The sequence below is a fragment of the Eutrema salsugineum genome, unplaced genomic scaffold (assembly GCF_000478725.1).
Source record: "Eutrema salsugineum unplaced genomic scaffold, Eutsalg1_0 scaffold_2, whole genome shotgun sequence".
NCBI classification, from domain to species: Eukaryota; Viridiplantae; Streptophyta; class Magnoliopsida; order Brassicales; family Brassicaceae; genus Eutrema; species Eutrema salsugineum.
Window position 1 is genome coordinate 5352928 of NW_006256829.1, and position 27153 is coordinate 5380080.

General features: G+C 36.3%; 9 protein-coding genes across 12 annotated transcripts; 4 read left to right on the forward strand and 5 right to left on the reverse strand.

The window, feature by feature from the left end:
- The first annotated feature begins 151 nt into the window (after positions 1 to 151).
- LOC18017357 (very-long-chain enoyl-CoA reductase) lies at positions 152 to 1284 on the forward strand. The gene is made up of 2 exons (XM_006400067.2): positions 152 to 534; positions 649 to 1284. Exons 1-2 carry the CDS (start codon positions 181 to 183, stop codon positions 1123 to 1125), a joined length of 831 nt encoding a protein of 276 aa, XP_006400130.1. The 5' UTR covers positions 152 to 180; the 3' UTR covers positions 1126 to 1284.
- Positions 1285 to 1947: 663 nt separating this feature from the next.
- On the forward strand, positions 1948 to 4544 carry LOC18017358 (protein GAMETE EXPRESSED 3). Its single transcript, XM_006400068.2, has 8 exons — positions 1948 to 2023; positions 2121 to 2308; positions 2386 to 2694; positions 2795 to 3044; positions 3142 to 3426; positions 3518 to 3697; positions 3785 to 3927; positions 4044 to 4544. Exons 1-8 carry the CDS (start codon positions 1948 to 1950, stop codon positions 4542 to 4544), a joined length of 1932 nt encoding a protein of 643 aa, XP_006400131.2.
- A 507-nt stretch (positions 4545 to 5051) lies between these two features.
- On the reverse strand, positions 5052 to 5192 carry LOC18017359. Its single transcript, XM_006400069.2, has one exon. It carries the CDS (start codon positions 5190 to 5192, stop codon positions 5052 to 5054), a length of 141 nt encoding a protein of 46 aa, XP_006400132.2.
- Positions 5193 to 10640: 5448 nt separating this feature from the next.
- Positions 10641 to 12897, forward strand: LOC18017360 (hybrid signal transduction histidine kinase E). Of its 4 annotated transcripts, none has more exons than XM_006400071.2 (5): positions 10641 to 10917; positions 11011 to 11055; positions 11164 to 11472; positions 11594 to 11775; positions 12616 to 12897. In XM_006400071.2, the coding sequence occupies exons 1-5, from the start codon at positions 10713 to 10715 to the stop codon at positions 12856 to 12858; spliced, it is 984 nt and encodes a 327-aa protein (XP_006400134.1). In that variant the 5' UTR covers positions 10641 to 10712; the 3' UTR covers positions 12859 to 12897. The 4 variants fall into 4 exon arrangements, with proteins under 4 accessions (XP_006400134.1, XP_024011829.1, XP_006400136.1 ...); XM_024156061.1 differs by having other exon boundaries at positions 12625 to 12897; XM_006400073.2 differs by having other exon boundaries at positions 11597 to 11775.
- On the reverse strand, positions 12877 to 15837 carry LOC18017362 (ultraviolet-B receptor UVR8). The gene is made up of 11 exons (XM_006400070.2): positions 15729 to 15837; positions 15490 to 15634; positions 14887 to 14997; positions 14731 to 14791; positions 14521 to 14636; positions 14333 to 14418; positions 14031 to 14232; positions 13833 to 13886; positions 13562 to 13675; positions 13437 to 13493; positions 12877 to 13351 (listed from the first exon to the last, which is right to left on the reverse strand). Exons 1-11 carry the CDS (start codon positions 15755 to 15757, stop codon positions 13139 to 13141), a joined length of 1188 nt encoding a protein of 395 aa, XP_006400133.1. The 5' UTR covers positions 15758 to 15837; the 3' UTR covers positions 12877 to 13138.
- Positions 15838 to 16150: 313 nt separating this feature from the next.
- LOC18017361 (14-3-3-like protein GF14 upsilon) lies at positions 16151 to 18204 on the reverse strand. Its single transcript, XM_006400074.2, has 5 exons — positions 18103 to 18204; positions 17196 to 17701; positions 16981 to 17103; positions 16531 to 16647; positions 16151 to 16418 (listed from the first exon to the last, which is right to left on the reverse strand). The coding sequence occupies exons 2-5, from the start codon at positions 17676 to 17678 to the stop codon at positions 16335 to 16337; spliced, it is 807 nt and encodes a 268-aa protein (XP_006400137.1). The 5' UTR covers positions 17679 to 17701; positions 18103 to 18204; the 3' UTR covers positions 16151 to 16334.
- Positions 18205 to 18443: 239 nt separating this feature from the next.
- On the forward strand, positions 18444 to 19588 carry LOC18017363 (COX assembly mitochondrial protein 2). The gene is made up of 3 exons (XM_006400075.2): positions 18444 to 18571; positions 18942 to 19089; positions 19370 to 19588. The coding sequence occupies exons 1-3, from the start codon at positions 18514 to 18516 to the stop codon at positions 19449 to 19451; spliced, it is 288 nt and encodes a 95-aa protein (XP_006400138.1). The 5' UTR covers positions 18444 to 18513; the 3' UTR covers positions 19452 to 19588.
- Positions 19589 to 19628: 40 nt separating this feature from the next.
- LOC18017364 (T-complex protein 1 subunit zeta 1) lies at positions 19629 to 23499 on the reverse strand. The gene is made up of 15 exons (XM_006400076.2): positions 23270 to 23499; positions 23089 to 23152; positions 22522 to 22657; positions 22112 to 22263; positions 21973 to 22020; positions 21754 to 21846; positions 21526 to 21632; positions 21315 to 21429; positions 21151 to 21237; positions 20734 to 20938; positions 20543 to 20637; positions 20322 to 20390; positions 20110 to 20217; positions 19898 to 20016; positions 19629 to 19822 (listed from the first exon to the last, which is right to left on the reverse strand). Exons 1-15 carry the CDS (start codon positions 23401 to 23403, stop codon positions 19744 to 19746), a joined length of 1611 nt encoding a protein of 536 aa, XP_006400139.1. The 5' UTR covers positions 23404 to 23499; the 3' UTR covers positions 19629 to 19743.
- Positions 23500 to 24652: 1153 nt separating this feature from the next.
- On the reverse strand, positions 24653 to 25866 carry LOC18017365 (probable carboxylesterase 17). Its single transcript, XM_006400077.2, has one exon. It carries the CDS (start codon positions 25839 to 25841, stop codon positions 24789 to 24791), a length of 1053 nt encoding a protein of 350 aa, XP_006400140.1. The 5' UTR covers positions 25842 to 25866; the 3' UTR covers positions 24653 to 24788.
- Positions 25867 to 27153: the final 1287 nt, after the last annotated feature.

A 27153-nucleotide genomic window follows, 5' to 3' on the forward strand; every position in this document is an offset into this window, starting at 1 on the left:
AACACGACAGCTAAATCAGAATCATATCTGCATAATTACATCTGGTTTCGTGTCGGTGTCTCCTTGATCATTGAATATTTTTCCATTTAAAGAAAACAAATTTCTGTGGTTATTATAAATACAAGAGAGGCCAAAGATTTATTTCATCTTCCAAAGCAAGACAAAAAAAAAAAAAAAAAAATGGAAATGGCGACAAGTTTTCTGTATCCACCGCCTCCGTCGATATTGCTCAATACAATGAGCGTAGTCGGTTTAGCCGCTCTGGCGAAGATCGGTTGGTCGGAAGTGAGAGGAAATCATCTGAAATACTCCAAATTCAACAACGCATCATCTTCATCATCATCTTCTTCATCATCACCACAAACACAAAAGCAGCGACTCGGCAGCATCTCAAGCCGAACCGGAATGCTTTGTTTATACACACCGGCGTTTCTAGCCGCTTCCGCTTCTTTCTTCGTCTTACCATCTGACGATCTCAGGTTTCTCCTCCTCAAATCCGCACTTGCCCTCCATTTCTTCAAGAGGATCTTCGAGGTAAAAAAAAACCCTTAAAGCTTTTGATGTTCTTGGTGTTTTGATTAGGAGTTGTGATTATCAAGATCATCATCATCTAGTGTAATTGAATGTTGCATTTCTCTCATTTCTCAGGTTCTGTTCATTCATAAGTACAGTGGAGAGATGGCTGTAGAATCGGCTATCACCATAACCAGCAGCTACTTCTCTTCCACGGCGTTGATGTTATACAGCCAAAACTTGACGCTGGGACTAAAGGAGCCAGCTTTCGATCTGAAACTCGCAGGGATTGCGATGTTCGTGGTGGGGATTGTTGGGAATCTGTATCACCATTGTTTGCTGGCTAAGCTGAGGAAAGAAGAAGGTGGGAAGAAAGAGTACAAGATACCAGAAGGAGGTCTGTTTGGTACCATCATATGCCCTCACTATCTGTTCGAGATCCTTGTGTTTTGGGGCTTCTTTATGATTTCTCAGACCATTTACTCGCTTTCTTTCGCCATGGGAACAACTTGTTATCTCGTCGGTCGGAGTTATGCTACAAGAAGATGGTATCTTTCCAAGTTTGATCACTTCCCTAAGCATATCAAGGCCCTTGTTCCCTTTCTCTTCTAGATTATTTTCTATACTACTACTAGCTTTGTTTTTCTTTCTTCTTTTTTTTTTTTGGTTGATAAACATCTTCTGCCAAACTTTGTTTGTTTGTTTGTTTGTTTGTTTGTTGTTGTTCCTCTTAGCGTCTAAATAAAACAGAGAATTTGACTGGTTTTGTTACATGAAAGGGGAGATAACATAGTTTCGAAAATACAATGGATTGAAATAAGAATATGAACATACCACCTCTATTGCGTCAAAATCGCATTTGTGGATTCTATGGCGAATATGGAAGAGTAGGAATCTACACTACTTTACCAGAAACAGAGAGTAGCTTATGCAAATGAATGAATTACTGCCTTCTTTATGGTTCAAACAAATCAGTCATCGCTACCATCACGAAGAATATCACCAAATGGAAGAGAGTCAAAACATGGTTTTGTTAAAATGGAATCATGATTATTGATTCGGAATCAGAGGAATTTTGCCAAAAGCAGCTTTGATCATACTTGGACGCGGCGCAAGGGTTTGGAATGGACTGCTTGAGGCTGAGCAACTACAAATTTTATATTTTTGAGATTAAATTTTAGATTTTTTAAAAAAATTTCGACCGAAAACCAAAAAGTTTAGATTTTTTTCCCCTAATAAGCAGTTTTGATTTTCTCCACTAACAGCGCTTCATAACTCTCTAGTTTGCAGAGTTAAAACGTTTAGCGGTTCTACAAAATCTCCACACGTCTGAGAACCTCACTAATCCTTGATTAGCGGTGATTCCGCTGCGTGATAATGCAACTTGTGTTTAGAAGCCACACCAAAATCATGCTTTCTTCGAAATTTTCAACAATGGTGGCTTTGAGATTCTTTTTCGTTTCCGTACTGTTCTTCTTCTTCGTCTTCTCTACAGTTTCTCAATTACCAGGTTATATTTTTACTCTCCGCAACTTTTTACGTAATTAAATATCCGGCAAGTAAAAACATGCCTTTTTTGTCTCTCTCTCTTTTTCTCAATGTTCCAGACCAAACCGCGGAGAAGAAATCTGTTCGAATTCTCTCGAAGACACTCATAGGCGATGACGGCAGAGTCTACGCTTGCTCCGACAACGATTTCTTCTCCTTCGAGTCTAACGGTTCAATTGCTTGGTCGGTCCACATGAATTTCAAATGTAACACCGATTTCTCCCCGGTTTATTCTGGTTTAGACCAGGTACATACATACTCAACCATAACTGTCAATTTTTTCCATCTCCTCTGTTTTCTCATCATAGTGATGGTTGTTTCCAGATGCTTGTTCTTGCAGAGAATCGAATCCTGAGGGTTAACTTCCCAAGAAACGGAACCGAATCTGAACCGGAATTGTTCTTCGATCCAGGCGAAACCATCCTCGGTTTCGCGGTTAGCATATCGAGTTCGTCGGTTTACATCACGGTTAAGAATCACGGTCTCTACGCTTATAACATGCTTCGGCAGCAACTCTGGATTGCAGAGCCTAAAACTGAAAGCTTTGGATACCGATTAGGATGTCGAAGAGATTACGAAAACTGTAAATTCGATTCTCGACCTGTGATTGATTCTTGCGAAGCAAGCATCTATGTAACATCTCTTTTTCTTTCTTTCTTATTCTCATTCAAAACATTTCATCACTGGTGGATTATTATTCTTCTTGTTTATTCTTTTCAACAACAATTTTCAGATCTCAAACAATGAAGGAGAACTCTACTCTTTATCTCTCCGTGGTATTTACTACCAATGGATTCAAGATTTTAGTCTAGTGGATCGATTCTTCACCGTTACACCAGGGAATAACGGTCTCGTCTACGTTGTTTTCCCAACGAAATCGCTCATTTTCGCATTAGATTCGTTTTCCGGCGACATTTTGTGGCAGAAAACCGTTGGTCCATTAGCAGAAGCTTGTTGCTCAGAGCCTGTCATAGACACAAACAGTCAGTTTCCATATTAACGAATTGATTAAGATATTTTCACATGTAAGATCGATTTTTATCTTACCAACTGTATTTTTTTTGCTTTCTTTTTTCACAGGGTGGGTATCGATTGGTTCACTAGATGGGACCTTGTACACGTTTTCAAGAACAGGGGAGCTTTATAAGATACCGAAAGACACAGAAACGGATTCTGTGATCCAAGTAGAGCCATTGCTCGATTGCTCGGGCAGTGCGGTCTATTTTTCTCAGACAAAACTAGAAGGAAAGATCAATCGTGTCATTGGAGATAATAATTTTGTGTCGGCCAAGAAACCAGAAACCGCTGTTTTTTCACTTGTAGCTCCAGACACGAGATCTATATACTGGTCTCAGAGCTATTCTGGTAAAAAAACTCTTAATCTTAAGATTATTTTCAGTCTCTTTGAAAAAAACTATTTAGGTTTTGTTAAATGATGACTTTTTTTTTTCATCAGATCAAATTGCGAATTTGCAATTAGACGAAGATCTACAACATTTTGTGTTGGACGAGAGGATTGTTCTTGCGTTCCTTGCAGCCGCTAATTCTGGAAATCCATTTCGATGTCGCTCCAAACACGACAAGCTATCATTTAGCTGTTCGTTTGCGGAACCAGAGCATCTTGATATCTACATTGGTAATATCCCTGAAATTCCAATAATATTTTTCTTGGATATAGATATTCATTACTTCATGAGACTATATATATTTCTTTTCCATTTAGGCAACGAAAGGGCGATTATTTGGTTTTTACTGTTCGAGTTTGTGATCATGGTCCTCTTTGCGGCTCTTGTGAGGTTCTGCTTTATCTTCTGGAAGAAAAATAAGCTTCAAGGTCGCCCTTTCAGTGCTTTCTTGGACAAGCGAGTAAGAAGCCCTAGGATAGCTTATGTAATAAGTATCTTAAATTTATTTTGTTACTTGCATCCCAAGAATCCTCTGTTTTTCAGTACTTCATAGCTATTTTTTTTTGTTGTTTCCAGCGTTTGCTGCACAAGAAGAGAAGAGAAATCGATAGAACGATTATGAGACTTGAAAATGAATCAACGGCCGATGAATTCGCGGTTGATAAAATCGGTGATTTGGTTCAAGAAAGGGAACACGTGAAGAGAAAACTCTCTTCGACCTACAGTCTTGGAAGGGACATAGATGTATCAAAGTCAAAAGATTCTGTTCTTCCCTTGTACGGAGGAGGTTCTAGAAGCTTCTCTTTGCGGAATAGGGAGAACGCAAGTATCACCGTTTTTCAAACACCAAGCAATGAGTCTTCCTCAGAAGATCGGGACCAACAATATGATGATGGTGATGAAGATGATGATGTTACTGATGATGAACATGATGAAGATGACTTGAATCGTAAACGGAAGGGGAAGTTCCTTGCTCGTGCAGAAGGTTCTTCTGACGATGATGATGAATCATGCGGTATTGCAAGCAGTAGAAGAAGCATATATTTGAAGAAGAGGTTATTATCTTTGACTAATTAAGGGATTGCAAATTTGTATTGTCTATATTCGTGGTTATACTCTAACAAAAATAATAAAATATATATTTGAAAATTTGTGATAAAATCAACACGTATCTTTAAGTCTGTTTGTAAAACCATATGTATACATTTCTCGTAATCAGTACGTGTTTTCTAACTCAGTGAGATGGTTCATGGTTGTAAATTGTAATGATCAATGAAACTCGAATCCAAATCTTTATTGTTATTTTGCATCTAGAGACTAGAGTAGTCTGATGATCTTAGCAAAAAAAAAAGAAGAAAAAACATTCGTCTTAAAAAGAAACAACGGTGCATGGCTTTGAAGTACTATATACAATGCGGTACATGATCACAAAATTAAATCAAGCAACCTGGTTTTTTACCCCCTACTTAACACTACTCTTCCTCACTTACTTAATTCCTTAACCCACATGCACACATATACATGCACGCGTGGCACGTGTAAACAAACATTTGAACTAGGCATTGTTTGAAACTTTTTCTAGGATCAATCATGCCAACAAAGGAGCATGACCACACATCTTCTGATGATGTAAATCCTTCCCTTTTGTTCTTTCATATACTTCCCCAATCTTCTACTTAATGATCTCTTCTTCTCCTTCTCCGAGCTCATCACAATCCTCTCCATTTCTATTTCTTCTATATTACAAATTTTGCCGGTGGAAAAGAAATGAGAAAATTGTTTCCTTCTTAAGAATAAGCGAAAAAGCAGAATTGTTTTGGTATTAGACTGGTAGAGAAGAAAGAAGCTTTGGATAGACGAGAGCTGATTTGAAGGAGAATTCACTTGTGGAGGTGTGTATATATAGAGAGAGAGAGTTTCTGGTACATGCAGGCATGGTTACATTTTCTATTATTCTTAATTATATATATCCATCACCTAGCTACGATACTAACTTCTAATTAGAAAAGGTGTATATTTGCATTCACCATGCATATAGAATATAAATAATAAGATTAAACATGAAACCGTGACAAAATATATATGATTATATCAAACAAAATTATTGTATTTTTATAAAGTAAAATAATTAAACAGTATTAACGTTAGATCCTATATATTAATTTATTTTATTAATTAGACAGATAAATCTGTAGTGTATGTATTATTAAAAAAAACATATTCGATCGTAAAATATCGCAAAACATTTTAAAATGGATAGAAAATGACTTCATCAAACCCAACAAAATAGGAACTTGTGCTGATTAGTGAATATTACATAAGTTTTTTCAATCAAACCAAACTAATACTACAATTATCACACGAATAAAGTGCATGTAAAACGAAATCGCACATGTCTTTTCTCGTGTTCCATTATGCAATCAAACATAACTTGAACCTGGACTTGTTTCAAAAGCTCCACTAAACCATACAGCGTAAACTTTTTAATCTATTAGACATATTTCTTTGTTAATCACATTTCAAATACCAAAGCATAGAAAAGGGGGAACAGTTTAATCAGTGGTCACCACACTAGCTCTATCTTCTCTATGTCTATGTTTCAAGAGAGAACTTTATGATTTACGGATGAAACAATATAAAAATTAGATTTTCTTTTTGTTTGTAAGGATTTTTTTTAAAATATATACAAGTCATAATTAGTGGTTATATGATCTCATCTAGATGTAACATCGTGGGGTAGTTTCCTATTTTTTTTTCTTTTTTTTTTAGAATATCCCAAAAAAAATTATTCAATGGATTAATCTGGTTACGTTCAAAGACCCCAAGAAGTATATATATTCAAGACTCCATTAATTCAAATTTTCAGAAGAAGGATAAAAATGCAAACATATTTACCAGTTACTTGAAAAAATTAAACCAAAAAAAAAGTTACTAGAAATTATCAACAAACCAATATTTTTGGCAGACAAAAAAACGCAATGTTTTTGAAGACAAAAGGTATTTGAACAGAGACAAGTCTTGAAATTGTGTTTTCTCCAGAATTCTTGTTCCATCGTTTCCAAAATCCACTTGAAATACCTTTTTCTTTCCTTTTTTTTTGGTCAATCCACGATAACTTTGCAAATACTTGTAATTTTTAATCAAAAGAAGAATCAATTCGAAAAAAGTAGAAAAGAAAAGAAAAAAAAAAGTAGCAAACGAAGATGTGGAAGCAGCCACACGTGACATTCGCGTGACTGCATGCTTACTGTTTGGCATAATCCAGACAACCTTGTTTATCTTGTCTCCTGACTAATATGAATTAATTTCTTACTGATATTTTGGTGCACAATATTGATTATATGTAACAGTGAACTTGAACATAATTTAAGTATCATCAGGCCGTATCTTGGCCTTGGATTAATCAATAAAGATTGTGTCCCTAAGTAAAAACACTGTACGGTTCAACGCATCAAGTACTACTTTCGTCTTTGTAATACTAGTTTAGTAGTTTGGTTTACTAATCATTGATTATAGATTTATAGTGGGGTGATTAGTTTCTGTTTTATGAAGCATCCGATATCTTGGAATTAGTGATTTTAATTTGGACCCCTCTATATATGTATATATATATATATATATGTATATAACTGTTACAAAATTGCGTATATTTCTATCTAGTTATGAATCATCTGATGTGTATGTAAAATCTGTTTACAGTGATACTGTATTAATTATATGAAATTTTACAGAGAAACAGAAACTTTTTGTATAGAACTTCTTCATCCAAATGCGTATAAGATGTTATTTATATCTTCCACTGGCCGTTCAGAATACTTTTCGCAAATACTGACAACTAATTCACAAATTATTAGTAGTCAGAGTCTAAATCTCACAAAAATTAGTTCATTGGCACATTGGTTTCCTACAGTTATGCAATCGTAATTTGCTATTAATCAAATTTTTATCCCACAACCATGCCTCTATATGGGCTATTGAGCTCTTAGATATTGGGCTTTATGGGCTCGAAGCTCAATAAATGTGGCCAGCCTCAACTACCTTTTTTTTTGTTTACAACCGCACGTTATCAAGTTTGAATGTGGAAAATGATATTAATGATAACACGACGCCACGACTACAAAATTACAAATCATTAAGCTAAATATCTCATTCATTTGATGATTTATGTTTTGATATATATATTTTTAGTAAAATATGTTTGTATTTAATGGGATATAAATTTTTTTTTTTAAGTGTACATTCCGATCCTTGGTGTGTTTGCACGTATTTTTCCAATAAACCTGATAATGTAGTTTCATGTTTTTTGTTTCACCATTAGTAATAAAATCCAGCAAACTGAATTCTTTTAAACATACAAATCAACCACTCTATAAGTATTCAACTATCCGCAACTTTTTTGAAGTATTTTATAGAATATTCATGGGGTCAAAAGAAAACAGAAAATTTTTCACATGGATATGTACTATCTCCTGCAATAAATCTACTTTGATTACATTGGAAAAGCGGTTCGTAACTATTCTACTGTATAGGTGAAAAGAGAAATTGTCATGATTAGTACTGCGAAACACCAAAAAAAGAAAGAATCGACTCAAATTTGAATTTTTTGGGCAAAAAAGTTGTGGAGATGAACAACAAAATAGACAAAAGAAAAGACAAGAAGTGAGAATATTAATATCAGTAATGATAATAATAAGAGATTGGGGAAAATATAATAATAAAGCAAATAATCTGCAAGCAGAAAAAAGAAGAGACAAAGATTATATATGTGAATCATTTTCCTTATTTTACCTGTCACAAGTGATGCCTACATTTGCATGCCTCTTCTGCTCCCACCACAATCATTAGTTTCTATTGTGGGGCCCCTTGTTAAATTGCTTAACCGGTCCAATCCGAATAGCTTTATTCGGTTTTTATACAATCCTTTAACCCAGAAAATTTCAAACTACTGTATAGCGACCACGGATTTATCCTTTATTGCAGTATATGCTAATATCTACTCCGAACGTTAATATTTTAAATCACAATGTTAAAATCATTGGCTTAGTAATGTTGTATACATATATATATATATATATGTCAGTGTGTGAGTTTTGGTTTGAATGTGTGTAATGAAATAGAGTGACTGAATTAATTTAAATCGCACATACTGTAATGAAATAGAGTGACTGTACTCATTTAAGTCGCACATACTTTAGATCGGTTTCAGCTTAACTCGTTTTTCTATTAGTTTACTGGTTTTTTTTTTCTTCCTTGGCTTTAACACTTATACTCTCACTTATATCTTTAGATCTGAAGCATTCCCTAGTCCAAAAAGATACATATAAATTTCATATTAAATCATTTTCATCCACGTTTACAACAACATGATGGAAAAAAAAAACATATAAAAAAATAAAGGAAATAAATGAATGAAAGTCCAATTCGAATCAAGCATCAAAGATATACTTATTCTCAGAAGAGAATGAATAAATAGTTCATAGTTAGTCATCTTCATCACATGTACAACGATGATGAATGTGACATTCACATGGACATGGATATTGATATGTGTACGACCACAAAACCACTATTTATAGATTCTCTTTATATAGAGTCCATTCGATCACACATCAAATTAATTTGCCTCACTATAACCAAACAAAAGAAGACCATGTTATTGAAAACAACTGTACTCTCTATATACACATACACACCATTTTACATTATTTCAAATAAAAAATACACCACATATAATTTTTTATATATATATAAACTCCATATCACCCCTATCCATTCTTTACATTCTGCCAACCTCCTCACCATGTGGCATCATCTCTTCTTTGGTCCATCTCAATTTCAGACGTTGGCCAACAACATTTTTCGTTGATCTTTTTTGAAAACTTTCATTAATTTCACACAGATATTTCTATATACGGCACTAATAATTCATTGTTACAATGGGAGCTAGTACAATATATTATTAGTACATAACTACTTCGTAAACAAAAGGAAACTCTCTTCCTATAGATTGTTAATCATTTGAATAAAAATTACATCTAGTTTGCAATACTTGATATATAAAGCATTTTCTAGTTAGTAATAATCTAAATGTGATACTAAACTACGTAAGAAGATTAAATCTTAAGAAAAATTTGGGTGTGCGGTCTGATTAAAAAACACTTCCAACTACGACAACCTAAACTAGTTCGCATTTCGTTTTCTTTTATTGAGTATTAAAGTCATTTTCTATCAGATTACTTAAATGTTTTATTTACAATCATGATTTCAACATTTCATCTGATGTGAGCATTATTATATTTGGTGAAATGACATGTGGTTATTCGACCACTCATAAAAGATCGTGTGCCCACCTTTCCAAGGTCTCTGCCAATTTTTCAACTCATAAATAGTGTGTACGAGTAATACTACTACTGTCACTTAAATATATGAATTATTTCGATGTAACGTTAAATAAAAAGTTAATGAAAACCGTAAACTCCATAATTTGTAATAGAATAATAATAGATCACTGTTAAAAAAAAAGAAAACCATAAACACAGATATCTTTCGAACAACAATAGTAGTATTAGTAATACTACTAATGTCACTTAAATAAATGAATTATTACGATCTAACGACTAACATTAACTAAGGAATTAATGAAAACCGTAAACACAGATATATTTCGAACAACGATATTTGCAAATTGACTAACTGTGTGTGTATATATATATGATTAATATATCTGATTAATATATATATATATATATGATTAATATATAAATAAAAAGCAATTAAATTGAACTCAAAGCACTGAAAATACTGAAAAGAAAGAAGGACCATATTTCAAAAAAGCTACTACAAAATAGCAGAAAATGCCAAGTGAGTTTTTGATTCCTAGAAATGGATTACACCCAAGTAAAAACAAAAATGCTATATTGTAAGATTTTTTAATACAGGGCAAGCAGTCAAATTGATTAACAACCTCATACACATCTCTCTACATTCCGAATTTTTAAATTTTAAACATTTTTCAAAATGACTCAATAGAGATCCGAAAGAATAATATTAATACAGCCAATATGATATTATTTAGAAGATAAGGTAGTAAAATAATAATAATACATTTCTTCTTCAGACAAAAAAAAAAACATCTTTTTATAGGTGCTGCCTGATTGCTTCATTCTCCCTCCTCAGCTAAAAAGTTTTTGCGCTTTCAAATAAACAATAAAAAAAAACCAAAGAAGAAGAAATATTTCGTTTCCCATGGCTCTGCGAGGAGATGAGCATGAGTTTATGAACCTAAGAGAATGGGATCGACGAGCTCGATTAATCCGCGAGAACCCGACTTCTAGAAGGTTTTCAGCTTCATACGTTGGAAGCTTCCGAGAAGATCATCACAAGTCTTCTTTTAGAACAAACTTTAACAACATCTCTAGTACTGTTTCTTCTCCTGGCTACACTCTCAAAGGTTAAAACTTTGCCATATCTCTCTTTACCTTATTGTGTTATACGAATATATAATTTCATCTGAAAATATTTAAATTCAAAATCTTTATAACAGAAGAGATTGACCCATCAACATATTCCTTCACCAATGCTCTCAAGGGTATGTTTTCACCAACAATCAAATCGTTAACTTGAATCAAAAGAACAAAATAATTAAAAGTGTTCAATTTTGTGTTTTGGTTTGTTTCCTTTTGTTTTTGGTTTGCAGCGTTACAAGCAAAGGCTATGTTCAATAACAGAGAATGGTTAACACATGAAGGGTTTGCGTTGAATTCAAAGTGGAACGAAGCAGAGAAATATATCTGCAACCCATTGTCTGGAGAAGTTCCAATGGAGTGTTTGTCTTCTAAAACATTAAGTGCAAGATCCTTCAGAAACTTGACCACCATGTCTGCTCCTCTTCACTTCACTAATCCCAATCCATTGATGAACATCGGTCAAAACAAACCCCATAATAATCCAAACGTTAGAGTCATTCACGAGGATCTTTATGCTCCTGATCCTGTTCTTGTTCGAGGTGATTTATTTTAAAATATGTGCTCTTTTTTCTTGTTCGTTAATAGTTTAGTTTTCTTGAAGCTTTTTTTTTCTTTCTCAATTGGGTTTCTGATAAAAAGGAAATTTTGGGGTGTTTTTAGCAGAAAAGAAAGTTGTGGGGCCAAAACGAGATGTGGGTATTCAGAGTACGTCGGTGGATCTTAGCTCCGGTAGCCCTAGCCCGGCAATGACGCCTCCGATCATGGAACGTTCGCTCAACCGACACGTGGAAGCTAATGACTCGCCCGTGGATTTTAATCTCAAATTAAAAAGTCAACAAGAGGTATATGTTATTTGTTTTTGTGTTTGCATTCATTCATTTTTTGTAAAGCAAAAATGGAATTATCGTACACCTAATAAAATGCGAGTAACAATTTTGTTACGGTAATAATTTTGAAAAAGTATGAAACAACAATTACTAAAATATTCGAAATATATTATTCCCTACCATGAGGTCCATGAAAAGATACGGAAATTAATAATTGCATAAATTTTTGAAGTGTTCGTGCATCAATAATTAGATTCTTTTGCAAGATAAGAAAAGCACCAATTAAACAAGGGATGGTACCATTGTTTCAATCAGAGAAATAGACAATGATAAAACGCTTCGACATTAAATTTTTTTAATTTTTCTAGACATATGTTATAGGATTCATTTTAAGATTAAGATCCTCTCATAGTATATGAAACATAGTACGCACGAGTATCAATCATAGAAACACAAAACATATAATCATATCATATGCTATCACTATTTAATGGAAACAAAAAAAATCTATCATTAGACCCCATTTCAAGATTTTGTCTCCAACACACACGTGACTACCATCTATAATTTTTAAACATTTTCTAGCTATTATATACATGATAGATATATCCATGAATGGGCCTTATGCCATATATTAAAATTGGGCCATTAATTGCACAAACAACTATTAAACATTACTTAAAAAAATGTGAGTTTTCTCCACGTACCATTACCATTTAGTCATTTACCAGTGTGAAACATTTTGGACAAATAACTTGTAAGCAAAATTAGGTCCAATGTATGTCAAAAGTATAAATTTAAGTGTCTAATTCTTAAGATATTATATGTTACGGATGAGTAATTTGGGTTTTGAAGGATGCGAAGGTAGAAGAGAAAGAGAAGGAAGAAGAGAAGCAGGAGATGAGTAAAGAAGAAGAAGAGCAGCAAGAGATGAGTGAAGAAGAAGAAGAGAAGCAAGAGATGAGTGAAGAAGGGAAGAAGAAGAAAACGAAGAGAGGAAGTGGATGCTTCTCATGGGTGAGATCAAGACAAAGACAAACAAGAAAATCAAAGTACATCTTCCCAATTTGTGTTCCTCATCTTGTCAAAGGTTGTTGAACAAACCTTCAAAACCCGAAAAAAAAAAAAAAAACAGAATCAAGATACACGAAGAAAGAGTTTACAAGTATCGCAAGATTCTCTCTTTTACCACCTATTTTCTATAATCGTAATGAAATTTTATATTAGTCCTTCCTCTTCAGTCTTCATATAGATTCATCATTCATGGGAAAATCAAAAGCCTAACAATTATTTTCTCTATAACAAATGCTCCTCTCTGAAGTCCCCTTTGTGTTATGTGTGTCGTGGATTTTGCTTTCTCTTTCTTCTTCATGGTTATTCAGTTTTCCTCGTGATCCAACTTCCATTCCATAATAGCTAGAGTGTGTCGGCCGCCACAAGCCACAAACTTAGCTAACCATTTTCCATCTTCCTCTTCATCGGCGTGGTTAAACCGTCCTTCTGGTGGTGGAATGTTTATAGGAAGCTCTAATGGTTGTCCCGTAGTCACTTTTCTTCCATATCCGAGTCTACCGTGGTCTCCCCGACCAAACTGATTACAAGAATCGATATAAATAAGGTTTCGAGATTGACTTCTGGTTTAACTAAACAATGTCTTTCTCTCTAAGAGGACTTACCGAGAAGATCCTACCATCTCTTGTTAAAGCGACTGAATGAGTTCCGCCACAAGACACCTGAGAATAAAATATCGATAAGAGCTTTTGAAGTCATGAGAAGATGACACAGATGGTTCATCTTTTACCTGAATGATGTCTTCTCCAGATAATAAGTTAACTTTCTGTGGAACCATTTTGCTGCTCTTGTCATTGTCACCAAACCCGAGCCGTCCATGTTCTCCTCTTCCCCAACCATACACCTAATATTGGATACAACCAAATCACAACATCTACAGTTAAGATCTACATCAAGCTTAGAAAAAACCCAGCAAAGGCTTGACCAAGAACAAAGATCCAACTGAAGATAAAATAAAAGTGAGACTTTAGAGTAATAGGAGACTATATGAATTCTGATACCTCTCCTTCGTCGGTTAAAGCTGTTGAATGCCATCCACCTGCAGCGATATCAACCTAACACATGCGTTTAACGAGGAGGGAAATTGTTAAGCTTCTATCGTACACATTTGGCTTTAACATAAGCCTAGTTAGATTAAGCATCAGAAGTCATCGGTTTCCATATGAATGCTTTAACACTCAAAATTTTAGACCACATACCAAAGTGAGATCATCGAAGCCTTGTACTGGAATAGGATGAGACCTTGGTTGTGTATCTCCGGTTCCAAGTTGTCCATATTCATTATTACCCCAAGCCCACAAAGTCCCATCTTCTTTCAGAGCCAAATTATGAAATGCTCCAACAGCAATCAGGCGAACGTTTTCAAGACCCTGAACTCTTACAGGAACAGATATCTGTTTTCTGCGATTGAATGGATTAACAGAAAACCTCACATTTAGTAACAGCAGACAACAAAATGCAAATGTAACATCGATAAATGAGAGGAAAAATCGTTTAATACATGTCACCGGGAGGCCACGGTTGACCCCAAGTCCATACATAACCTTCACGGGTTAAAACCACAGAGTGAGTACCCCCTGCAGCTACCTATCATTTTAACCACAGAAACCCGAGAAAAGACGGTTTAGACGGAAAAAAAATCAGCAAGAAGATTGAGGCAAATGCAGAGAGGGTAACTTCATAGTTTACCTGTCGGACTGTAAGTTTTGGGGCACAACGCTTAGGGATCACAATATCCCTCCGCACAGGCCTACCTGTCTCATCTTTGGAAGGCTCTTCACCACACTGACCATATTCATTTCCCCCTAAGTAGATTTCATAACAAAAAGGTGCAGATAAACAAATGTCAAATCTTTAAGGTCACAATCAAAAGATAGAAGCTGAGAGGGAAGTGCATACCCCAAGCATATGCTCGGCCTTGATCATCAACAGCTAAACAATGCCAACCACCAATAGCAGCCTATGATCCATCAAAGAAACCGCATTCAGAGCAAACCACGACAAGGGGATAGTATAAAAGAAAAGAAAAAACTTTATAATCATATTATTTTGTACCTGAACAATCTTGACATTGGCAAGAGACTCAACTAGACTAGGGATGCTTTCTGTTTTTGTCTCTGCTGGGTGTCCTAGTGTACCCCTTTGATTCCAACCCCATGTAAACAGCTGAGACACCATTTAAAATATTGTCAAAACATAAGTTTCTTCTTCAAAGATGCATCTTTGATTATCTTTCAGACAGTGCCAGGAATCAAATTTTGCTTCTATAATCCAAACCAACCATAAACTACTCCATGGGAACAGAAGCAGGGACTGACTATCTGTTCAAGAACAGCTCAAACATGTTGGTTTTATTTGTATGCCTCTTTAGTTGGATTTCAAATGAGATTCAGAAATAGATTAGAGATAAAGCTTATTGGTGAAAAAAACCATAAAGACGAACTTTAGAACCCTCTTGATTGGTCATCCAAACCTCAAAAACCTTATTTCTCAGTAAGCGACCTAAGAAAGTCTTGAGGCACCAACGCCAAAGCCAACTAAAAAATCAAACCGCAGATCAACACAAAGCATTGAACTTTAGCAAGTTCTGAGCAAAACCCACCAAAGGACAAACAACAAGGATGAAAACCCGAGAAGAAAGTGAATCGGTTTAGATACCTTGCCATCATCGCAAATGGCGAGGGAATTGCGGCTGCCTCCGACGACGGAGCGAACGCTAAAAGGTTCAAGAGCCTCGACGACGGAAGCCCATTCCTTATCTTCATCTGTTCCAAGTCCAAGTTGCCCATCTTCTCCAGAGCCCCTGGTCAAAAATCAAAAGAAAGAGAAATAAGCACAATTGAGAAACAGCAATGGAGAGAACACAATAAGGTTAGACTTTGAGGAAGAGAACAGACCAAGCTATGACGGAAGTAGCTGAAGCCATGGAGACGAAAACGAGAGAGACAATGAGAGAATATAAAAGAAAGAAAGTGAGTGGAAAGACAACAAAAAGCAGGGCACACGGTGGGATTCAATTCGAGGGATGTGAGTCTGTGTCGTGTCATTAGGTACATTTTCTTTTCATATTTTGGACTAATTAATGAGCTAAACCGAAATGAAAATAAACAGTACACTTTATTTGTTTTTGTGTTTGCATTCATTTTTTCTAAATCAAAAATGGAATTAGCGTACACCTAATACATATTGTCGTGTATGTGTTTGGATTCATTTTTGTTAAGTAGACTGAGTCCTGATCTTGACTATCTATGATCTTCACATTTCGGTTTGCAAGGAACTATTTTAATCAAAACATTTTTAAGGGGGTCAACATCGACAATAGCCACAAACAAGTTGATACTCAACAATTTCGATTATCCAAATTTTAAACCAATGTGACTTGAATATCTTTACAAACCCCACGTTTAAAGAAACTACGAGATTTTTTTTTTTGGGTTTACGTGAAAACACACAGAACTAAACAATACGATTTCTTTGTAATTCATTCCATGGACATGGTTTCATCACTGCGACGGCGGTGGTTGGGCTTGTTCGTCACCTTTCTGCACCTCTTTCGAGGCTTCCTTGATATCATCACCAGCTTCGTCCTGGAGGTAAGATAAAACCACAAGCGTTATGCAAACATCAACAACAATCTTATTAATTTGCTAATCATTTAAGAGATTGCTAACAATCAAGAGTGCAAGGAGTGACCAGTACATTGAGGTCAGAAGTCCAGAGGGTGAGATTGTCACGGAGAAGCTGCATGATCAATGTACTGTCCTTGTATGATTCCTCTCCCAATGTGTCTAGCTCAGAGATTGCCTCATCAAAAGCCTACCATCATGACATTTCATAACCAAAGTTAATTTAATCAAAAACTAGAACCAGAATGTGAAGGTTGTTCCAATTTCATTTAATGTATATGAGAACATTCGCAGGCTCTACTTTCCCAATTCGTACCACCATCATAGTTAACTACACTATCTATCTATCAAACACGATAATAAAGCAATCTGCAGGCCATTACTAGAGCATATGGAAATTATCCCTCAGGAAAATGTAACAAGTTAACAGCATGATGACGTTTATGACACAATATGAATACAAATGCACAGTTTTGATCGACAGGAAAAGCTAACATATACCAAATGAGAAAGTAACGCAGACCTGTTTTGCGAGGTTACAAGCACGATCAGATGAGTTGAGAATCTCATAGTAGAAAACAGAGAAGTTAAGAGCAAGCCCCAGCCTGATTGGGTGAGTGGGAGGAAGATCAGCAAGAGCAATATCCTACATCAAAAAGGACAACACCAGAATCATGAGTCAAATTAGCCTTCTATGTGTTAAGAGCAAGAGAGACAAAAAAAGCAACAAATGATAACCTGAGCTGACTTGTACGCCAAAAGAGTGCTCTCAGCAGCTTCTTTCCTCTCAGCTCCAGTCTTGAACTCGGCGAGGTAGCGGTGATAGTCTCCCTTCATTTTGAGGTAGAAAACTTTGGACTCAGCCAAGGATGCAGTAGGAACAAGGTGAGACTCGAGCAGGTTCAAAATGCCATCGCAAATCTTGCTGAGCTCAGTTTCAATCTTCCCTCTGTAGTCCTTGATAATCGAGACGTGATCGTTGTTTCCCCTGCTTTCTTCCTTCTGCTCAATGGAGGAGATGATTCTCCACGAAGCCCTCCTAGCACCAATCACGTTCTTGTAGGCAACAGACAAGAGGTTCCTCTCTTCGACAGTAAGCTCCGCAGTATCGACTGTCTTTGCAACTTTCTCCATGAACTCAACCATTTCCTCATAACGCTCAGCCTGCTCGGCCAACTTGGCCATGTACACATTCTCTTCCCGAGACGAATCAGAAGACATCTTTGCAATACTCTTTCTAAAACCTGTTCCAGCCAAAAAAAACAAATAAGATCCGAGTAGCTATAACAAAGTTCAGGAACCTAAAAGCCTAGCGACATCAAGAACAATCCCTAAAACTCCTTGACAACAAAAATGTTGCAAAACTAGCATTGCATAACAATCATCTCTAAAAAATCAATCCTCGCACTACAACATTTCACAGGTAGCGCATAGCCAGATCTATCCTCACACAGAAACTGTACTGGAAATTACGAGTATAAATCGACAGAAAGAAACAACTATGAATCCAACAGATCTCGATGTGACAACCAAAACGCGAAAAGCAACATAATAACAGGAAGAACATTTTTCAAAAAACAAAAAATCAACAATCAGTAGAGAAGAAACATCGTCGAAGTATGAGCAAGCGAGATCAGATCCGTACCTGGGGATTTTGGAATTAGGGATTTCGAATTCGAAGCAAGAGACGCGAAGTTTGAGGAGAGTGAGAAATTGAGGAGACGGGCGTGAACATTAAATCGGAAGAGAGAGCGAGGAGAAAAAAAACGTATGCCCCAATAAATGTCAAACACGTGTTACTTGTTGACCGTCAAATGACTTATTTCTTTTAGTCTAAAGTGGGTGAAATCTAACGAATCATAAATTATAGGGTCAGGTGTAATAAAAAGGTTATTTATCAAAATAAATGAAAATGCAGGGGGGTATATTAGCAATACAAGGTAAGTTTCTCTCATAATTTACGGATTTACCCTTCGCCCTGAACCATTTCAGTCTTTTACCCGCTTGATCGATTCGATTCGATCGGAGAAGGCCGGAAAAGCTCGAACGTCCGTCAATGGGGAGCTATGTGGAGAAAGCTCGTGAGAATCACGTGAAGAAGAAGGTCGAAGAAGGTAAATCAACAATGTCTTGACTTCTTCCTCCTGCTATGTTCTAAACCCCTAAATAGTGTCTTTGATTTGCCTCGAAAATGGGATAAACCATAGAAACCCAGTCGATACTCTATTAAGCCTGGTTTTGTTATCGATCTCTCAACCACTTGTATATGAATTGAGCTCACTAATCTCGAAAGTTATCGATTTTCAGACTAGTTTGCCTCTCATGGAGTGGAGATACTTAGGTTTCCATAAACCCTTGGAATTAACCCCCTTTCTTCATCTGAAACTGGTTTAATCGCTTAGCTTAAATTGATTATCTCTGAATTGAGCACATAGATTTGATTGAAGTCTAATGGTGATTGGTTGTGTATCTGTTTATTAATAGCGCTGCGTAGCAAGATGAAGGCAAAGGCATTAAACGAATGTGATCAGTACGTCTCAAAGTATGCTGAATGCGCGACGGGAAGAACGTTTTCTGTGGTATGGACTTGTCGTAAGCAAGCTAAAGAGCTCAACACTTGCCTCCATCAATTGTAAGCTCACCTTTTACTGCTGCTCTTTCCATTAAAGATCACATTTTTATTTTCTTGTGTCATCTTGTTTTCGTGGGTGTTATATAAACTTGTGAAAGAGGTTTAGTCTATGTTACTGTATTCGTGTTTGTGGAAAGAAAAGAGAGATGTTCTCTAATGTTGTTTAAAGGTTGTAGCACAGCACAAGTTCTTTCTTTGTGACTTCCTGACAAAAATCTCAGTGGTCAGGCCGATGCTTTAATGTCTTCTGATCATGAAGTTTTTTTGGTTGATTCTGCAGCACCAATGACAATGTCTTGGAGGAAATGAAGAGAGAGTACATGCTTCAAGAAGAGGGTAAAGTCTCAGTGTCGACCATGTAATTTTTTGTCGGACAACAGATTTGAGTATAACGTCGTCGCTTTGTTTCTTGTTCTTTATGCACTAGTAGATCATTCTATAACCTATATGGCCATTCTTCAATAAAGGTTATTTACTATAAGAAAAGTTTTTGTATTTTCATTTTTTCTCAGTTTGTCAAAATTCACCAAATCTAGAGATCAGATTCAAAGATGTTTCTCATTACCAAAAACATAGGTTTCACACAACTTTCATGATAGCAGCCAAAAACTTGAGATGGTTAGAACGAAGAAAGTAATTAAAAAGCAAACGGCTTCAAGCAGTAGGCTTCCTCATATTTCTTCCAGCACGAATCACTTCGTCTACCAAAAGCAACTGCGACGCAATCACTGGACTGCAACACAAAACGTAGCCGTTACTAAAATGGCTTGAACCAAAACTTGCAACCTTTATTAAAATCGGACATTACCCTGAATTGATAAGTTGGCGTTTCACCGAGTAGTTGTCAAAAATGCCAGCGAGCTGCGGGTCAATTGGTTCACCGTCCTGAAGGTTCAGTCCCACGACATTTCCTTTGTCATGCTCGCTCTGCATAAGCGCATCACAATGAGCAATTTCATGTTCGTTCTTTACACAGTTGATTTCGGTTTGAGAAAGATGATAAGAGATCGGAATACATACAGTAAGAGAAATGATCACGTCTTGGGTGTCAAGACCTGCGTTTTCTGCAAGTGTCTTAGGCACCACAAGAAGGGCATTTGCAAAAGCTTCAACGCCAAGTTGGGCACGCTGCAAACATTGAATATAGTATTAGTGATCTAGAATATTCGAGGTGCATTTAGTAATGTTGCAAACATTAGAGTATGTGTGATGAACTGATGATTTTAATTTACCCCTTGAACGGTTTTCTTGACTTCATTGAGTAAGTGTTGTCTTGCTGCAACTTCAAAAGCTCCTGCTCCCTATATAAAGATGCAACCGTGCATAAACATAACGGAAAAATCATACAATAGGTCTATATGCTTACTTTACACCATGGTTTTAGTCATGAATTAACAATCTCTTTGACATTGCAGAGAAACAGAAAGCAAGAAACAGGTAGTAAGGTACTTACTAACACAACACACTCGTCTTCTATGGTGTTCTTGACCGATCTTAGACCATCACGAACGGCGTCCTTAATTTGAGCAATGGTGTGGTCATTAGGCCCTAGAAAACGAACAAATCATGAATGAGCACCAAAGTGAATACAAGAATAAATGAACCTTCAAAACTTAATGAAGAGAATATAAGTTGGCCACATACCTTTTATGAGGATGGTACATGAATAAGGATTCTTCACTTGCTCCACAAAGGTGTACTTTTCCTCCCCAAGAACGTGTTCATAAACAAGTCCAGCCCATCCAAGCGACTCGGGGGTCAAGTCGTCAACAGAATTCACAGCTTCTCCACCACAGGCCAAAACTAAACGTTCCATGTTCCTCCTCTTTGCTCTTCTAAGGGCAATAATCTGGAGACATGAGGAAAGGTAATTCGATTCAACAGCCTCTAAACAAGAGAAATTAGGTCTGAATGAAGCGACTAAAAACCATTTCTGCCAATAGTTTCCATGGTCTATTATGTATCCAAGGAACATTCTTCTGTAACATCTTTCTTATTTTTTCCTAACCATCGGAATAAAAATTTTATAGCGATTTGTAACATTAGTGTGTTATGGCTTACCCCTTCTCTAGCAAGAAGATCCAATGACGGTGGGTCAATACCCTTTTGGTTTATGATAACAAAGTTGTTATCATTACCAGCACACACCTGCACAAGAAAAGAAAGCATTACTAACTTTTACAGAATTTCAAAAAAAACGGCTCGGATAATGGTCTCAAACCCACCTTGTTCTTCAGATCGATAATTTTCTGAACTCTTTCATCAACAGATCGCCTCTCGGCAATAACCATGGCTTCTCTCTGCTCCGCATTAGAGTAGAAAAACCCTGCATTAATTTCGCTGATAGATGAATAGAAATATTAGTCTACATCACCCCAGCAACATCTAGGCTCTTAATTCTCTTCACTGAATTGACCAAAGAATTATATTACACACCTCTTCTCATACTCCAGCGACACATTACAAGTTAAGATGTGGCAATTCTCTGCGCGTCGTTTCATATCAGGGTGCCTCGAACCATGATCTAGAACAAGCCCCTCAACCTATATCAACCAGCAAAATTATATGAATGATTCCATACAAGCAAGTATTTTAAAATTCCAAAACTATGATAACATTTCGAGCGAAGAATGATACGGTAAACCTCAAAAGTCAAAGACGTACCAATCGTGTGTCAACGTCGAATTTGTGACGCATGTGCATTATCTCCACCATAAAAAGATCAATACCTTCCTCAGGCTTCCGGATGCAGAGGACCTGTTATGTATGGTTAGAAGATAAACAGGCTTGAAAACCAATATTCGCGAATAGATGAGTTCTAATCGGTGTGGAAAAGTAAACGAAAAGCATTAGTAAGATTTTCTTAGGGATTGATTAACTCACAGAATTAACGACAATGTCAGTCAGTTGATCAGCCAAGCCTTCGTACAGCTACACAAGCCACAAGAGTAAATCGGGTTAGAAAGCGAAAAGAAGAATCAATAAAAATGAAAAAATAGATAAATCATTAAATCAAGAATACCTTGGTTCTAAGTGTAGTTCTCGCTACCATTTTTAGGATCTCTTTATCAGCTTCATCACCCATAACCACAGGGGTCTTAAAGTTCTCAAGAAATTGAAGAGTAGCTCTCTTAGCAATCTCAAAACCATCAACTAAGACACGTGGATGCATTCCTGATACACGTATAATCCTTCGTTAGGACTTTTCTCACTATGCTATTATTTGCCGGTTTGTAGTGAGACCAGTAGTAACTTGTCTGGATTCAATCTAAACAAAACTTGGCAAAGTAAAGTCGCTAAAGATAAACTGTAGGTTTACAGTTACAGGTTAAACATCAAATATAAAATGAGAATGTAAAACAAGCACAGTGAAAGATAAAAGTATAAAACTAACGAACTATGGTGCCTTTTTCAGCTAACGTAGCGACTCACCTTCATCAATGCAGCGCTCGGACTGTTTCATGAGCTCACCAATGAAGATAACAGTGGAAGTAGTACCATCACCACTTATGTCATCCTGTGCAACAGCTGTCCTCGCAATCATAATGGCTGTTGGGTTCTGAATTTGCTGCAACAGATAAGAAGTGAGCATGTAAGCATCACCAAATCAATAGCAGTAGCCCATATTAGACAGTTGATTATCCGGAATTATCTTGAGGCTTTTTCTCTCTTCTCTATCACAATGCTGACAAACACTTTTACCTAATCAGAAACACGCATTGATCATGTGAAAACGAACACTAAAATTTAATTTTTTCCAACCTAATCCTTCCCGCAGAGACATGGTTACATGTAATCAATCAAATCATGCCAAGCTCTCTGAACCATAACACATTCAATTTCAAACCAAATCCTCCGAGGTGAAGCATTACCCCATAATCTAATACAGCATGATAAGTCACAGACTTATGAGCACCATTCACCACTAAAAAAGGCAAAACAGAGCTCGATTCATACAGATCAATAGGATCTAGCTTAATTTTTTTTTATCAAACATACCATTTCCTTCAATAGCGTGTTCCCATCCTTGGTAAGCTTAATATCTCCCGACCCACCAACAAGCCTACATCGAGTGAGCGATAAATCGGAGAGTGAACAACAAAAACATCGGGAAAGTGGAGATAGGGAAGAGTATACACGTAGATTACAATAAGAAAAAAGAAATCAAAGGAGACAGTACATCTTGATGGTTCCCTTAGGACCGAGATTCGACTTGAGTACATCCTGCAAACCCTTGGCAGCGTTGATGGTCATATGAAGCGCCGCCGATTTGTTGAGAACCTCGGCATTGGGATTTAAAACTCGCACAGACATTTTCGAAGAGAAGAGCTGTAGAGTGAGCTACTGAGAGAGCGTGAGAGATAGGGAGAGAAAACTTTTAGGGCTTTCTTCTTCTGGGTTTTAAAATTTTGATGAAGAAGGAATTGAGGAAGAAGATACTCTCACCGAGAGTGGAGACTTTGGTTTAACGTAAATTACAAATTTTACCCTCAATATACTATTTGTTACGCTCTTAGCCAAATATACTATTTTGTTAAAAAAAATTTCAAATTTGACAAAACAAAATATTCAGAAATTCCCCGCCCCCAACAAATACACCAATTTACAATTTTATTATTACTATAATCCCAAAGCAGAAAATTAATTACCAGAAATTAATTATTTTGATTATTGGACTCACTCCTCAAGCAAAGTCTATATAATATGGCCGAAGAGAGACAAAGATTAAAGTTAGGTCGGTATACACGTAACAACTTTAACTTACTGATCTTGACATCAACTTTTTCTTATTTTCTGTATCAATCGTAATTCGTACCGAACATTTTATATGAACAAGCCTCGTCAAAAAGTAAGAAAGAAGGAGAAAGAATAAAAATCCTCTTCGTTTGTGCACTTGGGACCCTAGGACCATACATTAATTGAGTCACTCACCTCCTCTTTTTGACTCGATCCCAAAATGATATTCGTGTGAAATTATTCACACAAACCTAATAACATGGATTCACTTACAAATTGACCAAAAAAAAAATCTAAACGATGCCTACAAATTTATAAGTATTGAATATATTGAAAGATACGACTTGATTTCATGATTTTCTTTCTTTTAGTAAGCAAAAAAAAAATGAAAGATACGTAGTTGACAATCTAATAAAAGTAGATAGCTGACATATATAAGTTACATAGATTAATATTAGTCTGTGAACTTTATACAGCTTAGACTGAGTAATCTTAATTGGATCGGTTTTACATAAGACTTTTTTCTGTCCCAAACAAAAAATCTCTAGTTGTATGGGTCTCTGTCACGGGGGCAAATTTACCAAAGTCAACTATAAGAAAATTATTGAAGTGTAAGAAAACAAAAGGTAGATTCTAAACCCCTTTTATAGAAACACACAACTACAACAGTAGACGACAAACAAAAATACAGCGATATATACATCTAAATTTCTCAATATCAATATCATGACATCAACAAGAAGAAGAAAAAAAATGCAATTGTTAACATTGGATAAATGATCGTAAAATACAAGTTTATATAATTTATATATCATAACTGATCCAAATACAACCAGAGGAATCGTTACTAGTTTATAGTAATCAGTAAGCACACATATTCATTTGAGAACACCAGAAAAGCAACATAATACTTTAATGTCATAACTGATTCGTTCCAAAATGCTTGAGAGGAATTATTATGATCATGGATGTATGAAGTTGCGAAGACGACACATCATGTCGTGGATTCGATCACGTGACACCAAAGAGTTGTCGAGAATATGAAAAGCGTGACCAACTCCTCCATGAACAATACCTTCAACTCTCTTTCCAAGGCTTCTCATCACTCTACACATCTCCAAGTTCCTATCTTTTAGTATATCAAACTCCGCCATAAACACCATCGTCGCCGGTAACCTAGCTTCCCGGAGAAACCCGACCGATGAGCTGACCAGAGGGTTACACCAAGGATGGTCTCTACTCGCGCCACGTGGAAGAGCCAGTCGCCAATACGTATCCGAAGCGGAGAGAGTCAAAGCCGATGACTTGGAGTGTTGTTGTTGCTTTTTCTCCGAGGACGTTCTTGATTCCCCGCCGAAGAAAGGGTGGATTAGAATAACGCCCTTGAGGTTTAGATTATTTACGGATTTGCCACTGGCGGTTATTCTAACGGCGACTTGGTAAGCTATGTTGGCTCCGGCGCTATCTCCGGCCAAGAAAACGTTTGAGAGGTTACATTTACTCACCCAAGAAGAATATCCTCCGTTAGACACATGATGTTGCTTGAGTACCCACGAGACGACGCTGACTCCGTCGTCGTACGCCGCCGGGAGACGGTGTTCAGGAGCTAGACGGTAATCTACCGAAACGACGACGCAACGAGCTTTAACGGCGAGGCTAGTCAAGAAGTCGTGGTAGCAACTCCAAGAAGCTGAGCCAACGCAGAATCCACCGCCGTGGAAGTAAACGAGGAGAGGGAGAGTAAAGGACGGTGAGGATGCAGCGACGTCGGGGATGTAGACACGCGTCCACGTGTCGTTGCACAGTTTGATGTCAAAGGCTGTGACTTTAGCAGATGGATGAACGGTGGGTGACACGGTGGGGACTATGGGAGGTCTCTCGACGCAACCGTCGTTGAAAACTCTGATGAGTCCTTCGATTTCTTCCACCACGGGGCCGTGACGGTGGTGGTGGTGAGATCCACCACGGCGGTTGTCGGAGGATTGGTGGTTGAGAGAGAAGGAAATGGCTGCCATTGTTTTTTTTTTTGGCTATAGAAGTGTAGTGTTGTTGGTCGAGTGAGATGCACTGAGATGAGATTCATTCAAGTTCTATATATATATAGAAAAAATTGTATATTTATTTAAGATGCTGTCGAAAATAAAATATATATATATATATATATATATATATATATCTAAGATGCTATCATCTAGGAAAATACGAAAAAGCAACCTTTTAAACAAAAAAAAAAAGTCTATTGAATTTCGATTGGAAATTCAAACTGATTTACTATACAATACTTGTGAAAGACCGGGGTTTATTGTCAGTTCTAGCAACTATAGTAAATTCTATAGATGAGAATAAGGGAATGGATCCATGATGTAGATCAAGTGGGTGAATCTTCACCATTCCAAATCCGTCATATTACACCACGACTCTCTAGTTTTTTTTTTTTGTTTGTGGTCAACTATGAATCTTTAGTTGAAAGTTTGTTTTATAATAATGTAACTAATACAGACTCACGATCTAAACAGCCTTTTTTTTTTACTTGCGTCCATATACTTTGAGATGCTTATATAAATTGAACTAATCCGATCATATATATACTACAGTATGAAGTTTTGGTAGAACAAATACAAATTGAATCTTTGAATTTTAAATAGATTAAAATTAAATATATGTTTCTGTAAGAACATCATATTCAAAATATGGAAATCAATAAACATCATATCAGAATTTGATCATTCATTAATTACTAATCCCAATCTTAGGAAAGCATGACTAAACAAACATGATACAAAATCAGGATTGAATATCATATATCATAATTAACGTGTGAAAAGAATCACGTTGCGAAAAGGAACTATACAGAATTTCACGTGGAAAATTTTCATATTCAAAGGAATATTACCGTTAAATAAATTATGCTTACATGAAAACATTGAAGAGTTATCCTAAAAGAATAATATAATTGCCACTCGTGATATTATGAATAGTTAAGTGATTGTAAGTTGAGTTTCAGTTGATTTGATCCCAGGCAATTCGTGTTGTTCCATCGCTTCTTATTTGTATCATTACAAAGTGGAACTCAGATTGTTGTTTGTCCTACTCGAACAACTCTGTATTCCTGTTCATATATTTTATCTACATAATTATCCAATAAACAAAAGACAAATGGGTATAAAACAGAAAATATATCACTCTCAAAGTGTAACTAACTCTTCTTTCCTTTCTTTGAAAATATTGTTTTTCTACTTATCTTCTCAAAGGACTTTAGACTAGATATAAATATTTTTACTAGGCGGGCATCATGCATTATATTGGACAGAAAAACAAAAAAAAATT

What these genes read in the sequence shown, in the direction of transcription:
- LOC18017363 (XM_006400075.2), top strand. Translation starts at nt 18,514, where the DNA reads ATGGGGAGCTATGTGGAGAAAGCTCGTGAGAATCACGTGAAGAAGAAG. An exon ending in GAAGAAGAAGGTCGAAGAAG is followed by an intron (nt 18,572 to 18,941) that starts GTAAATCAACAA and finishes GTTTATTAATAG; the next exon opens with CGCTGCGTAGCAAGATGAAG. An exon ending in AACACTTGCCTCCATCAATT is followed by an intron (nt 19,090 to 19,369) that starts GTAAGCTCACCT and finishes TTGATTCTGCAG; the next exon opens with CACCAATGACAATGTCTTGG.
- LOC18017357 (XM_006400067.2), top strand. Translation starts at nt 181, where the DNA reads ATGGAAATGGCGACAAGTTTTCTGTATCCACCGCCTCCGTCGATATTG. An exon ending in TCTTCAAGAGGATCTTCGAG is followed by an intron (nt 535 to 648) that starts GTAAAAAAAAAC and finishes CTCATTTCTCAG; the next exon opens with GTTCTGTTCATTCATAAGTA.
- LOC18017365 (XM_006400077.2), bottom strand. Translation starts at nt 25,841, where the DNA reads ATGGCAGCCATTTCCTTCTCTCTCAACCACCAATCCTCCGACAACCGC.
- LOC18017359 (XM_006400069.2), bottom strand. Translation starts at nt 5,192, where the DNA reads ATGGAGAGGATTGTGATGAGCTCGGAGAAGGAGAAGAAGAGATCATTA.
- LOC18017364 (XM_006400076.2), bottom strand. Translation starts at nt 23,403, where the DNA reads ATGTCTGTGCGAGTTTTAAATCCCAATGCCGAGGTTCTCAACAAATCG. An exon ending in GAACTACACTTAGAACCAAG is followed by an intron (nt 22,021 to 22,111) that starts GTATTCTTGATT and finishes TGGCTTGTGTAG; the next exon opens with CTGTACGAAGGCTTGGCTGA. An exon ending in AAGACGAGTGTGTTGTGTTA is followed by an intron (nt 20,391 to 20,542) that starts GTAAGTACCTTA and finishes ATCTTTATATAG; the next exon opens with GGAGCAGGAGCTTTTGAAGT.
- LOC18017361 (XM_006400074.2), bottom strand. Translation starts at nt 17,678, where the DNA reads ATGTCTTCTGATTCGTCTCGGGAAGAGAATGTGTACATGGCCAAGTTG. An exon ending in TGGCGTACAAGTCAGCTCAG is followed by an intron (nt 17,104 to 17,195) that starts GTTATCATTTGT and finishes TTTTTGATGTAG; the next exon opens with GATATTGCTCTTGCTGATCT. An exon ending in CTTGTAACCTCGCAAAACAG is followed by an intron (nt 16,648 to 16,980) that starts GTCTGCGTTACT and finishes TCATGATGGTAG; the next exon opens with GCTTTTGATGAGGCAATCTC.
- LOC18017360 (XM_006400071.2), top strand. Translation starts at nt 10,713, where the DNA reads ATGGCTCTGCGAGGAGATGAGCATGAGTTTATGAACCTAAGAGAATGG. An exon ending in CTTCACCAATGCTCTCAAGG is followed by an intron (nt 11,056 to 11,163) that starts GTATGTTTTCAC and finishes TTTGGTTTGCAG; the next exon opens with CGTTACAAGCAAAGGCTATG. An exon ending in AATTAAAAAGTCAACAAGAG is followed by an intron (nt 11,776 to 12,615) that starts GTATATGTTATT and finishes TGGGTTTTGAAG; the next exon opens with GATGCGAAGGTAGAAGAGAA.
- LOC18017358 (XM_006400068.2), top strand. Translation starts at nt 1,948, where the DNA reads ATGGTGGCTTTGAGATTCTTTTTCGTTTCCGTACTGTTCTTCTTCTTC. An exon ending in GCATCTTGATATCTACATTG is followed by an intron (nt 3,698 to 3,784) that starts GTAATATCCCTG and finishes TTTTCCATTTAG; the next exon opens with GCAACGAAAGGGCGATTATT. An exon ending in GTGCTTTCTTGGACAAGCGA is followed by an intron (nt 3,928 to 4,043) that starts GTAAGAAGCCCT and finishes TGTTGTTTCCAG; the next exon opens with CGTTTGCTGCACAAGAAGAG.
- LOC18017362 (XM_006400070.2), bottom strand. Translation starts at nt 15,757, where the DNA reads ATGGCTTCAGCTACTTCCGTCATAGCTTG. An exon ending in GCTACTTCCGTCATAGCTTG is followed by an intron (nt 15,635 to 15,728) that starts GTCTGTTCTCTT and finishes ATTTTTGACCAG; the next exon opens with GGGCTCTGGAGAAGATGGGC. An exon ending in GAGATGGTAGGATCTTCTCG is followed by an intron (nt 13,352 to 13,436) that starts GTAAGTCCTCTT and finishes TCTTGTAATCAG; the next exon opens with TTTGGTCGGGGAGACCACGG.